Raw genomic sequence first — 12,967 nt, forward strand, 5'->3', positions numbered from 1 at the left:
TTTCAACAGGTGAACGATTCAGGCCCGCTGGGCCTCTTGTTTGACTAATTGTTTATGATCATTTTTCAGTTTTAAGGATCATGTAGTTTAACAGTGTACAATTTTTAACACAGTGAAACCAACTACAACCCTTCCAGGAAACCATGACCAATTGCCATTCATGTCAAAACAATCTCCGTACAATACATCACCTGAATTTTCTGGCCTAGATAAGATGGGAAAACACTTACCAAGTGGGACTGGTGGTTCCGACTATAACCAATTACCAATGAAGACTGCAGAAACTGAAGGTACAGAATTACTGCTGGACCTTAACAGCAAGCTCCCGCCTGGTCTTCCTAGTGCTTTAATAGGAGGGGAGGGTGCAAGAAGAGCTCCTCAGGAGAGAACTCCCGCAGTCATTACAGCTGAAGTTATGAAGACAATGAAAATCCCACCGGAGCTGGAGGAGACTAGAAAGCGGACATGGACACTTTCTGAGGATATCCTTGAGGAGATGAAGAGGGATATGGTAGCTGGAAAAGATGATCCAAAGCCTTGGGATTCTCCGTGTCTTCAAGAATTTCTGCTGATCAGGAAAGACGGGACCAAGATTGAGCAGGATGGTGATGGAAACATTTTAGGTGACGATGAGGAGGCTGTAATACGACGGGAAGAGAAAGCAAAACAGAAATTATTGTTCGAGGAATTGAAAAAAGCTTGTGAGGGTCATCCTGAACTACCAACCCTGTTATCTTTGGATGAGGATGACATCGGAGACTTGACAGAGGAAAGGGTCAATGAGCTATTGGACGATTTTGGGGGAGGTCCACCAAAGATTGAGAACCTTCCCATCATGCCTGTTATTGGATTGAGAGTGAAGCCTGGTCCAGACTGGATGTGGAAATTCAACGGCGTTGGTATCTTTGAGAAGGGCACAGTCATCGGTATTGATGAGGAAGATAAAGGTTTGTATAAAATATTTATTTGAAATGACTTTTGTGTCTTCACTATATGATAAAAAGGCTGCCTTACATAAATGTACATGTAGTTTCACCCATGTCCATCTGTTCATTGTGCAATGTCATTTTGGTACGTAGCACCAAAGGTCAAGGTCGACACTACTGTGAGTAGAAAAATCTTGCCAGCATTTGCTTTAATTAATTTGTGGTTGGATTTCCATAAAACTTTTAACACCAGGTAATAAAACGAGGTTGCATGACGAGATTGCATCTCAAGAAAGTCAAGGTCACTGTTGCATGTACTTTCTTTATACAGAAAAATCTTGTAATTGATCTGGTGCCTTTAGTTGTGGTTAAATTCTATGAAACTAATTTTATATATTGCATCTTACATCTCTCACAGGTATTCTATCTTATATATATAGTTGTGTTGTATTATAAAACACCTTAGTACTAAGATTATAGGTTATTTTTGTGGGAATATATGTATGAAAACTTCGCAGATCAATATTAAAAACTTTCATTGTCTTCTTACTGGCATTTTTGCTTCTTATAATGATTGATGGGCATGACTTTGTGTAACTTTGATATTAGTACATGTAAAGTTGCGACGGATTCGTGTTATTTTGTTACATGATATATACATTTGTTACAGAGTGGTGATGTGTAACTTTGTTATAGGGTGGTGTGGTGTACTTTTGTTATAGGGTGGTGGTCTGTAACTTTGTTATAGAGTTGTGATGTGTAACTTTGTGATAGGGTGGTGATGTGGAACTTTGTTATAGAGAGGGGATGTGTAACTTTGTGATAGGGTGGTGATGTTTAACTTTGTTATAGGCTGGAGATGTGTAACTTTGTTATAAGGTGGTGATGTGTAAATTTGTTACAGAGTGGTGATGTGTAACTTTGTTATAGGGTGGTGATATGTAACTTTGTTATAGGGTGGTGATGTGTTACTTTGTTATAGGGTGGAGATGTGTAACTTTGTTATAGGGTGGAGATGTGTAACTTTGTTATAGGGTGGTGATGTGTAACTTTGTTATAGGGTGGTGATGTGTAACTTTGTTATGGGGTGGTGATGTGTAATTTTGTTATAGGGTGGTGATGTGTAACTTTGTTATAGGGTGGTGATGTGTAACTTTGTTATAGGGTGGTGATGTGTAACTTTGTTACAGGGTGGTGATGTGTAACTTTGTAATAGGGTGTTGATGTGTAACCTTGTTATAGGGTGGTGATGTGTAACTTTGTTACAGGGTGGTGATGTGTAACTTTGTTACAGAGTGGTGATGTGTTACTTTGTTATAGGGTGGTGATGTGTAACTTTGTTATAGGGTGGTGATGTGTATCTTTGCTATAGGGTGGAGATGTGTAACTTTGTTATAGGGTGGTGATGTGTAACTTTGTTACAGGGTGGTGATGTGTAACTTTGTTACAGAGTGGGGATGTGTGACCTTGTTATAGGGTGGTGATGTGTAACTTTGTTACAGGGGGGTGATGTGTAACTTTGTTACAGAGTGGTGATGTGTTACCTTGTTATAGGGTGGTGATGTGTAACTTTGTTACAGGGTGGGGATGTGTAACTTTGTTATAGGGTGGTGATGTGTATGTTTGCTATAGGGTGGAGATGTGTAACTTTGTTATAGGGTGGTGATGTGTATGTTTGCTATAGGGTGGAGATGTGTAACTTTGTTATAGGGTGGGGATGTGTAACTTTGTTATAGGGTGGTGATGTGTAACGTTGTTATAGGGTGGTGATGTGTATCTTTGCTATAGGGTGGAGATGTGTAACTTTGTTATAGGGTGGTGATGTGTAACTTTGTTACAGAGTGGTGATGTGTAACTTTGTTACAGAGTGGTGATGTGCGACTTTGTTATAGGGTGGTGATGTGTAACTTTGATACAGAGTGGTGATGTGTAACTTTGTTACAGAGTGGTGATGTGTAACTTTGTTCCAGAGTGGTGATGTGTAACTTTGTGATAGGGTGGTGATGTGTAACTTTGTTATAGGTTGGTGATGTGTAACTTTGTTATAGGTTGGTGATGGGTAACTTTGTTATAGGGTGGTGATGTGTAACTTTGTTGTAGGGTGGTGATGTGTAACTTTGTTATAGGATGGAGATGTGTAACTTTGTTATAGGGTGGTGGTGTGTAACTTTGTTATAGGGTGGTGATTGTAATTTTGTTATAGGGTGGTGATGTGTAACTTTGATACAGAGTGGTAATGTGTAACTTTGTTACAGAGTGGTGATGTGTAACTTTGTTATAGGGTGGTGATGTGTAACTTTGTTATAGGGTGTTTAATTTTGTTATAGGGTGGTGATGTGTAACTTTGTTATAGGGTGGTGATGTGTAATTTGTTATAAGTTGGTGATGTGTAACTTTGTTATAGGGTGGTGATGTGTTACTTTGTTATAGGGTGGATTCGTGTTAAGTGGGATGAACACAACGGCTTGGTGGAGGACTATCGCTGGGGGCTGGACTACGAATTTGATGTGGAGCCTATCGAAGGGGGCATGGAGGCTGTCTTATGGCCAGAGGGCAAAGGTCAGTACTGATATTCTTTTCGTATGACAAATCTTGCTTTGTGTTTTGCTGATTGTTTCCTTGCTATATGAAGATGATTGTCAAAGTGCACAGGTAAATCAACCTTCATTTAGTGGTTTAGTTTATATTTATGTTTAATTATTAACTTTTAGTGCTATTTTAAATGTGTATTACTGTTATATGTATGAATAGAAACTTTACTTAGTGCTGTATTAAATGTGTTTTACAGTTATATGTATGAATACAAACTTTTTATCCATTTTATATTTGATTTTAGTATCATATCTACAAAATAAGTTGACATTCTTAGTTGAAACGGGCTATAACTAAACTTCAAAGGATTTCCTATATAAACACCTTCCTTTCAATTCTCCAGAGTTGGTGTTCGGGGAATGAACCACTTATATATATAGACAATAGAGGATTAATCCCCTATTGTTAGCTCACCTGGCACGAAGTGCCAAGTGAGCTTATGCCGTGGCGCGGCGTCCGTCGTCCGTCCGTCGTCCGTCTGTCCGTCCGTCCGTCCGTCCGTCCTCGTCCATCAACTTTTCCTTTAAACAACTTCTACTGAAGAACGGACAGGCCTAGAGTCATGATATTTGGCTGAAAGCTTCGTTGGGAGGAGCCCTACAAAGTTTGAGAACGAAAATGACCTTGACCTGTTTTCAAGGTCACAGGGGTCAAATATGTCAAAAACTTCAAACGACTTCTTCTAAAGAACTAAAAGGTATAGAATCTTCATATTTGGCTGATGGCTTCCTGGGATAGAGCCCAACAAAGTTTGAGAATGAAAATGACCTTGACCTACTTTCAAGGTCACAGGGGTCAAATGTGTCAAACACTTCAAACGACTTCTTCTGAAGAACTGAAAGGTATAGAATCTTTATATTTGGCTGGTGGCTTCCTGGGATAGAGACCAACAAAGTTTGAGAATGAAAATTAGTTTGACCTACTTTCAAGGTCACAGGGGTCAAATATGTCAAAAACTTCAAACGACTTCTTCTGAAGAATTAAAAGGTATAGAATCTTCATATTTGGCTGATGGCTTCCTTGGATGGAGCCCAACAAAGTTTGAGAATGAAAATTACCTTGACCTTCTTTCAAGGTCACAGGGGTCAAATGTGTCAAACACTTCAAACGACTTCTTCTGAAGAACTGAAAGGTATATAATCTTTATATTTGGCTGGTGGCTTCCTGGGATAGAGCCCAACAAAGTTTGAGAATGAAAACTAGTTTGACCTACTTTCAAGGTCACAGGGGTCATATATGTCAAAAGCTTCAAATGACTTCTTCTGAAGAACTGAAAGGTATAGAATCTTTATTTTTGATTGATGGCTTCCTTGGATAGAGCCCGACAAAGTTTGAGAATGAAAATGACCTTGACCTTCTTTCAAGGTCACAGGAGTCAAATGTGTCAGACACTTCAAACGACTTCTTCTGAAGAACTGAAAGGTATATAATCTCTATATTTGGCTTGTAGCTTCCTAGGAAAGAGCCGAACAAAGTTTGAGAATGAAAATGACCTTGACCTTCTTTTAAGGTCACATGAGGCAGATATGTCAAACACTTTAAACGACTTCTTCTGAAGAACTGGTAGTTATAAAATCTTAATATTTGGCAGGTGGCTTCCTGGGAAAGAGCCAAACAAAGTTTGCGAATGAAAATGACCTTGACCTACTTTCAAGGTCACAGCGTTCAAATATGTCAAACAGTTCAAACAGCTTCTTCTGAAGAATTAAAAGGCATAAAATTATAATATTTGGCTGGTGACTTCCCGGGATAGAGCTCACCAAAGTTTGCAAATGAAAATGACCTCAACCTACTTTAGAGGTCACAGAGGTCAACAACATTTTAATGGATTTGTTCTTGAGAACTAAAAGGAATGGATTCATAAGATTTGGCTGGTAGCTTTTTGGAATAGAGCTAACCAATTTGAGAAGGAAAATGACATTGACCTACTTACAAGATCACAGGGAAAAGTATGTCAAGCAACTTCTGAAGAAGAATAAAAAAGCATAGAATCTTACAATAATTTTTTGCTGGTAGTTTCAACAGATGGAGCCAACAAAGTTTGCGAGGGAAATAGTTTTAGTGCAATATAATATTTAATGAGAATATTTTGCTATGACTGCTTAAATATTCAGGTGAGCGATACAGGCCCTCTTGGGCCTCTTGTTAAGAGCATATATAGATATTCAAACTGCTGGCAATGGGAAGCCATAGAAAATCATAGTTCGAGGGATGGTTGATATTAGGAGGAAATCCCATATGAAATAGAGGAAAATCTTCAAAAACCTTGGTCCGGATTATTTTTGGACACAAAAAAAGGGTGTTGCCCAGGCAAGTAGGATAATCAACCCCCCTGGGTCCGCCACTGGAGTATCATGAACAATTTTAACTCCAAGAAAGTTCTGAACTTAAATATTCTTTAACATTATATATTCCATCTCAGATGTTCTAGTAATAGATTTTCTGAGATTCATGTCATGTTTTAAATCAAGATGTGAGTTATTAGCATAGATTTTATAAATATTTTACTAATCAATTGACGTTTGAGGAAATATTGCCCTTCAGGATCCCAGCTGTCCCACTGCACAGTGAATTTTTTGTTTTGGATATAACTATAGCATGGTTGGCCACAACTTCGGGAGCCAAGGGTGTTCAATACGATACTCTCCTATTCAGTATTGTATTGAACACCCTTGGCTCGCAAAGTTGGGTTGGCCTGGACATAACCTGAGTTTCCTCTCGCTCTAACAGTAGACTTAGACATTTTGACAGATAGATGTCTGGTGTGGGGCCAGAGTGCACTGCTATATGAAAACTTGGTATTCTTTGACAATGGTTGGTATCGGGGAGTGAGTGATCAACAAAAAGATACAGTCTGGAAATCTTCTAAACAAAAAAAATATTCTGTTTTCGGTCCGGATCAGTACAGTTTGTTGATTAGTCACCCTGTGACCTACAAAAATGGTGTTCGCTCAGGTGGGACATTTTTAACGATTGAAAATTGAAGTCTCTGCTGACGGAATTTAGCAGCTGTTGGTGATAATAAGAGCTTATTGGATCAATAAATAATCCATTTATAGATATATGTGAGGTATGTGTTGTGTCATAGTAGATTTTTGTTGTCAACACCTCATAACTCTCCAATACCAAACGGTGTTGGAGAATTCCACATTTAATGTAGCAGTGCGCTCTGGCCCCACATGTACACCAGACATCTATCTGTCAAAAGGTCTAAGTCTGCTGGTGTCGGGCCAGAGGAAACTCGGGCTAGGCCAATTCTATTGACCAGGTTAACGTTATAGTGTAACAATCCCAAGACCAGGGTTCAAAAACTAACTTAACCGAGCAGATTGTTACACTCTGACTCTGCTGTTGATTATATTTTGTTTATTTGATCTGAAGTCTTTTATCATAAAGTCCCACAAGAAATTGATTTTCTTTTTAGAAATGATAAAGCTGTATAGTAATGCTGAAAAAAAGTTTTCAATGTTTAGGTAGTTTTAGGTTTTGGCAGTGGTTAGCAAATCCTTCAAATGAAGATAATATTTTAAGAAATGAGAAAGTGTATAAGTTCTGTGATTCTTGGGTCTGATCTAAAACAATAAGAAAACAGCACAGTTGAACAATCTGGGCGAAAAATTGATTTACTGTAATTTTCTTTTCTAGTGAGAATAATTAAAACCACAAAGGATATTGCAAATGAGTTTGGACCAAAACAAGTGGTATGTAGACTAAATACACAACTTGCTATAATGTGTGAGCTTTTCTAGGCATTAATTAGCTTTTAGAGTAAGGCCAAATACATATAATGTGTGTTTCATGTTTAGAAAAATATCATACTTCATATCAAATTTTACAATACATTTCAACACGTTACAATCATATTATAGTTTGTCAAGATTAGGGTCAGACTCCTAGAACAGGAAGAAAGTACATTTTGATGGATGGTTGTGAATTTTACATGGCTAATAACTTAATCAAAGTTACAAGAAGGTGATCACATTTTTAGGGTTGACATGAAAAACCTGAAACACACACATTTTTGTTTTTGCCTAAGTTGATCACTGTGTATCTACCAATGTAAGAATCGAACAAATTGTAAACATACACCCATGATAGCCTTTTATCATTTTACACTATTTATGACAGCCTGGATTGCGAGGTCCCTGCCCAAAGTAGCAACTTCATGATCTTCTTTACTGACAGTTTTAACCGGATAAAGATAAAGAGATTTGCAAATCTGTGTAAACCAGACATTGAGATTTACAAACTTGCGTAAATGAGCCATAGATATTTAAACCTGTGTAAACAGAATTCTCGAGATAAACAAACGTTTGTAAACCGTATTGACAAAGATATATAAGCTTGTGTAAACAGAACTCCTGAGATATACAGACCTGTGTACACCATATAGACACAAATATACAAACATGTGAAAACTGTATAGACACAGATAAACAAACTTTTGTAAACCATATAGACACAGTTATATAAGCTTGTGTAAACAAAACGCTTGAGGTATACAAACCTGTGTAAATGAGACATTGAGATTTACAAACTTGTGTAAAAAGTCATGAATACACAAACCTGTGTAAACTACATATACACAAATCTACAAACCTGTGTAATCAAACCTGTTTGAAATAAACAAACCTGTGTAAAGTAGACATTGATATTTACAAACCTAAAAAGGTAGGTTAATATCAGACCCTGAACATCTTTTGCTTAATCCTAGTCCATAAAACTTACCTCAAAATGAAATCTGTGGTCTTCACATAAATGTTAGCTGTCTCGTTTGCACATTATATTGCTCTTACAAATACCTTTTTATTGTTTTCTTTCCAGAAAGAAAAGCTCAGAGCATTGTAAGTTCTTTTAACCATTTTCAATTCAATTTGTGTGAAAGTGTGATTGAAATATTAAAATTTTGAGCATCAATTAATGTTGGTATTTCATTTCAAAATTTATTGAATTTCCTTAAATATCAAAATACATTTTGAGTACTCCAACAAACGAACAATGTCAGATATTATGCTAACTGCCAATTCTATTTTGAAATTTAAAATATTGTCTTATATGTTTTAGGGCAAAGGCCAGAAGGGAAGAAAGACGTAGGGCTGAAACATCTGGTGCTTCGTCTATCAAACCAACGTATAACCCTCCTTCTAACCCTCAGAATGTGAATGATCTCAACCTGCAGAACAATGCACGCAACATACAGGCAGGCTCCCAGCAAACAACAACCGCCACCGTACTCCCAGAAAGGGTTCCCAAGGCAACATCCACAGCAACGTCCACAACAACTGTAACTACGGCAACAACTTCTCAGAAAACAGCAGCCACAACTAAAGAGAGTTCCAAAGACAATGGGCCTTCACAAATAGACAGACCTGCAGCTGTTGAAAAATCAAATGGGAGTATGTACTATATAATTCAATAAATGGTTAAAACAAAAGTTTAAGTAAGCATTTCCATCAATAACAAATACAAGTTAAACAATTCATAATTTAGCTGTATATTGTAGTGAAGCGGAACTGGACTGCTTTGATCGTCATTGACCAGGTAGCTCATTTGGTAGAGTAAAAATCTAGAGTTTGGAGGGTCACAGGTTTGAATCCCTGTCTGGCCATTGCATTTCTCCTGTTAAAAAATTGGCGAGCTTGCAAACCCTTGTTTAAATCACTGGGTGAATGCTTGGCAAGGAGATACTGGGCCGTAAATAGTAAATAAATTCCAGAGAGAAGACCAAGAAAAAGGAGGGAAGATTAATATAACAGAACTAGACTGTAGAACACAATTGTTGGCGCAAGCTCAATTGGTAGAGCGGCTAAAGTTCTGAGGGTCCCAGCTGTTCAATCCTGGACAGGCCATTATATATATAATTACATTTCTCTTCCTTCTGTTACAAAAGTACCACAGTATGTTGACAAGATTATTCTTCAAAAAGGACCATGCAAGTCATAGTTGTTACAACACCGATATGCCCTGCACTGATGACAAGTTATGAACGCTGTTTCTTTTCCAGCTTGCTTTGTATGGCAGTATAATGAACAAGGAACCTGGAAGAATTACCAACTAGACATACAGAAACAACTGGAGGAGACCTACCTCAAACGCAAAGAGAAGGGCACTGTCATTGTCCAGATTGATGGACAGTTGTAAGTGTTGTTTTCCTGTACCACCACAGTAACACAGGGGACAGGCCTACTGATTTGATGTGTCTTTACAAGCTGAAAGTAGTTGACTGCGATGGTTGTGTATCATGATTACTACCTATCATACAGTACATTGTACTCACTTATTAAATGCTGTCGATGTGTAAATAGCTCAATTTGAGTGAGTTTCGCCAGAGTAATCGCTGATAGCAAACATTAATTTCAGTTTTCTGTACTCAAATTTTGTATTTGACAATCCAAAATGTGTTAAAGAAGAGTTTGATCTATTATTTTGTTTCATTGTAAAAAAAAAGATGTTTACGATAGTAGTAATGTAATTGCAGTGTATAACCCTTTCTCCACTATAGACCATAATGGACTTATCCAGATCAATACATGGTAGAGTTTATTAAAGTTACATGTACATAGGGGTGAAAGGGTATAAACAATACTATAAAGACCTGTACATGATGTTTGCCCTTTGTTTTGTCAGTGAACGGGTTGTATTCCAATGTATGGAACAAAGAAACAATGTCAACAAAAAGAAAATAAAGAAAGTCCGTCGAACCGGTAAGTCAGAGCACAATTTTGTTTGCTTTTATAACACACAACGAAAACTGGAGGCCATAAAAGGTCAATAAGGTAAGGACAATTGGTTGAAAACAAAGTGACTGCAATTCTCCTCTGCACTGAAAATGATTGAATAGACTTTGTAGATATGTGTACATTTATGATCACTGGTTATCTTGCATTTCTCACAATCTCGTTGCATTGGTCGTTTTCCCTAAATGTCAAAGTTCAATGCCAGACACCAACTTTATAGTCCTGTATAATGATTGTTTGGGTTCTAATGTGCACAAAAAAATATGGCATTATTATACTAAACCCTTGAATGAAATTGATATCGGGAGAATAAGACCGTTAATAATTTACGCAGTACATTGTAACTGTTGTGGTAGATTTTATTGGAGGGGTGAGACGGGGTTATTAAATCAGCCACTGAATGACAGTTCTAATTTTTCTGCATAATTGATGTATTTAAATGTCATGGCTCCAAAGAGTTTTGAGCTAAACTTCATTCTGAGGCAGAGGAAAAGTATAATTATATTATGTAGAATAATTGCACATAATGTATATTATTTATATACTTCTATAGACATATGATTTCTTGCAGTTACAGTGGCTGATGCAGAGAGTCTTCGGTAGCTCCAGGAAATGTGGGCCAAATAATGTACCAGCATTCCATGTTAAGACACCAAACAGAATATACAGAAGTGTGACTATCTATCTCTATGTCCCAAACTGGAATTGTATAAGAATAGTTTGGATGATATAGACTTTCATTATTTCCAATCCTGCTTGCTGAATCATTCTTTACAAAACTTGTATAACTCCAAAGAAGACAGCAATAACTGGAATCTTCTCCATTGAGAATTAATGTTTAAATGTTTTTTCATGGCGGATAGCACGGCACTAAGCAATTTTAGATTAACCTATTTGAAAGCAATTTATAAAAGTTTAAAGCAAGGGGAAGGAAAAAATAGCATTTGATTGACTTTACAACACTGTTTCAAACAACGTTAGATAGATCTACTGTTGTGAACAAAAAATGTCCTTTCCATTGGTTAGATCATGACGCTTAATTAATTAACATGAAGTTGTAAATATAGTTACCTATGTATTGGAAACATTTGTCAATATGGCCTTCATCCTTTGGACCGACATACTCTTTATAAGTGTCACTACAGATTTCTACCTTGGGAATCGTTTTTAGCTCGCCTATTCGAAGAATAGGGGGGCTAATGTAGTCACCCGGCATCAGCGTCCGGGAACCTTCAGAGGTTTAAGTTTTTTCCAAACAGTGTTGGATCATCACACACAATATACAGTTGTCTATTATGAGTTAAGGTGATTAATATCGAGTGTAAGCAATGTGCTGGACCATATGTTTATATTGTATGGCCCAAAAACAGCTTAATTGGACTTAGTTAAATTTCAGGTTAAAGTTTTTGGGCAAGTTTTTTTGTGAAGTGTTGGACAACGACCATCAATAGGCTGTTGTCTGTTATAAAGTTGAAGTATTTATATGGAGTGATAGCAATGTTCTGGACAATATTTTCATATTTTAGGGGCCAAAAACAGCTTCATTGGACTTGATTAATGTTTAGGGGTAAGCTTGAGGTTAAAGTTTTTGGTGTTGGACCACCACCATCAATAGGCTGTTGTCTATCATAAAGTTGAAGTATTTGTATTGAGTGTAAGCAATGTGTTGAACCATATTTTCATATTTTAGCGTCCAAAAACAGCTTTATTGCACTTTGTTAATTTCTTAACAATCACTTCACATAGATAATTCCACACATTTTACAGTCCTTGAAATATCCTGGTGGTAAGTGAGGTGGCAAATAAAGCGACAGGCACTATATCAACGTTTTACTATACATGTGTTTCTATTGATATTTGCAGTATTATAATAACATACATAGGCAAGCTATGCTGTTCTACGACAGCTCTTGTTAAATATGGCCTCTCCCCAATGAGAATTGTAAAATTTATAAAGAACAGGTTTCAAGATTGATATGTTTCTTTGGTATTGTAGTCATTGAGCTTCTCCGTTTGACATGGTTCCCAATATGAACACCTCTGTGAGGAACTGTTGTCAACGTAGACTTCTATCAGGGTAAACGTTGTCAATTTTGATCTCACTGTTGGGAACAATTTCCGATAAGAGTCCTTCCCTATAGAAGTTGACAACCTTTGTCAATATGCGCTATGTTGTGATAGGAGCTTGCCCAAGAGTGCTATTGTGTCCTCTACACTAGGTGCCGCTCGGGTGCATTTTGTAGAGAAGAATTCTTCTGCTACTCGCGGGTCAGGGTTTCCAATCAATGCTGCAACTCAAGTTGTCTGATTTATCGTAATTTAAACCCTCTGATTATGCTATCTGCGACAGGCAGCTTGACCCTCATCCAGCAAAGCCCAAGATGAGGGAGTCTCTTTGTAGGAAACAGCTGTCAATATATCAACTTCTGTGATCTCTATGATAATGGCATTCCATATCGACCTTTTCTTTGGGAACAGTTTCTAATATGAGCCTCATCTACCCTGGGAAAAGTTTTCAGTATGGTTCTCAACCTTGGGATATATAGCTTGGGTTGATATAAGGATGTCACAAATATATGGCTGGACCTCATCATTGGGAGTATTTGTGGGTATGGACGTTTCCTTGAGAACAATTCTTACAACTGGTCAATCATTGTTTTGGAGAACTTGCTATTGACATCCCATAGGTAGAGTTCTTGTAGTGTCTTAGCT

The 12,967-nt window shown here is 37.3% G+C and overlaps 1 protein-coding gene across 2 annotated transcripts in view; it reads left to right on the forward strand.

Annotated features, from left to right (window-relative positions):
- Positions 1–11,588, forward strand: part of LOC110443143 — a 36,324-nt gene extending 24,736 nt beyond the window's left edge. The window contains exons 12-19 of one of the 2 annotated variants that reach the window (XM_021487170.1): positions 114–947; positions 3,357–3,485; positions 7,164–7,219; positions 8,343–8,362; positions 8,583–8,914; positions 9,523–9,655; positions 10,146–10,222; positions 10,827–11,588. In XM_021487170.1, the coding sequence (XP_021342845.1) occupies positions 114–947; positions 3,357–3,485; positions 7,164–7,219; positions 8,343–8,362; positions 8,583–8,914; positions 9,523–9,655; positions 10,146–10,222; positions 10,827–10,858 (1,613 nt within the window). In that variant the 3' untranslated portion in view covers positions 10,859–11,588. The remainder of the gene's footprint in view (positions 1–113; positions 948–3,356; positions 3,486–7,163; positions 7,220–8,342; positions 8,363–8,582; positions 8,915–9,522; positions 9,656–10,145; positions 10,223–10,826) is intronic. The other variant, XM_021487171.1, reaches the window with a different exon arrangement.
- Positions 11,589–12,967: the final 1,379 nt, after the last annotated feature.

This window comes from Mizuhopecten yessoensis, unplaced genomic scaffold (assembly GCF_002113885.1).
Source record: "Mizuhopecten yessoensis strain PY_sf001 unplaced genomic scaffold, ASM211388v2 scaffold716329, whole genome shotgun sequence".
Lineage (NCBI taxonomy): Eukaryota > Metazoa > Mollusca > Bivalvia > Pectinida > Pectinidae > Mizuhopecten > Mizuhopecten yessoensis.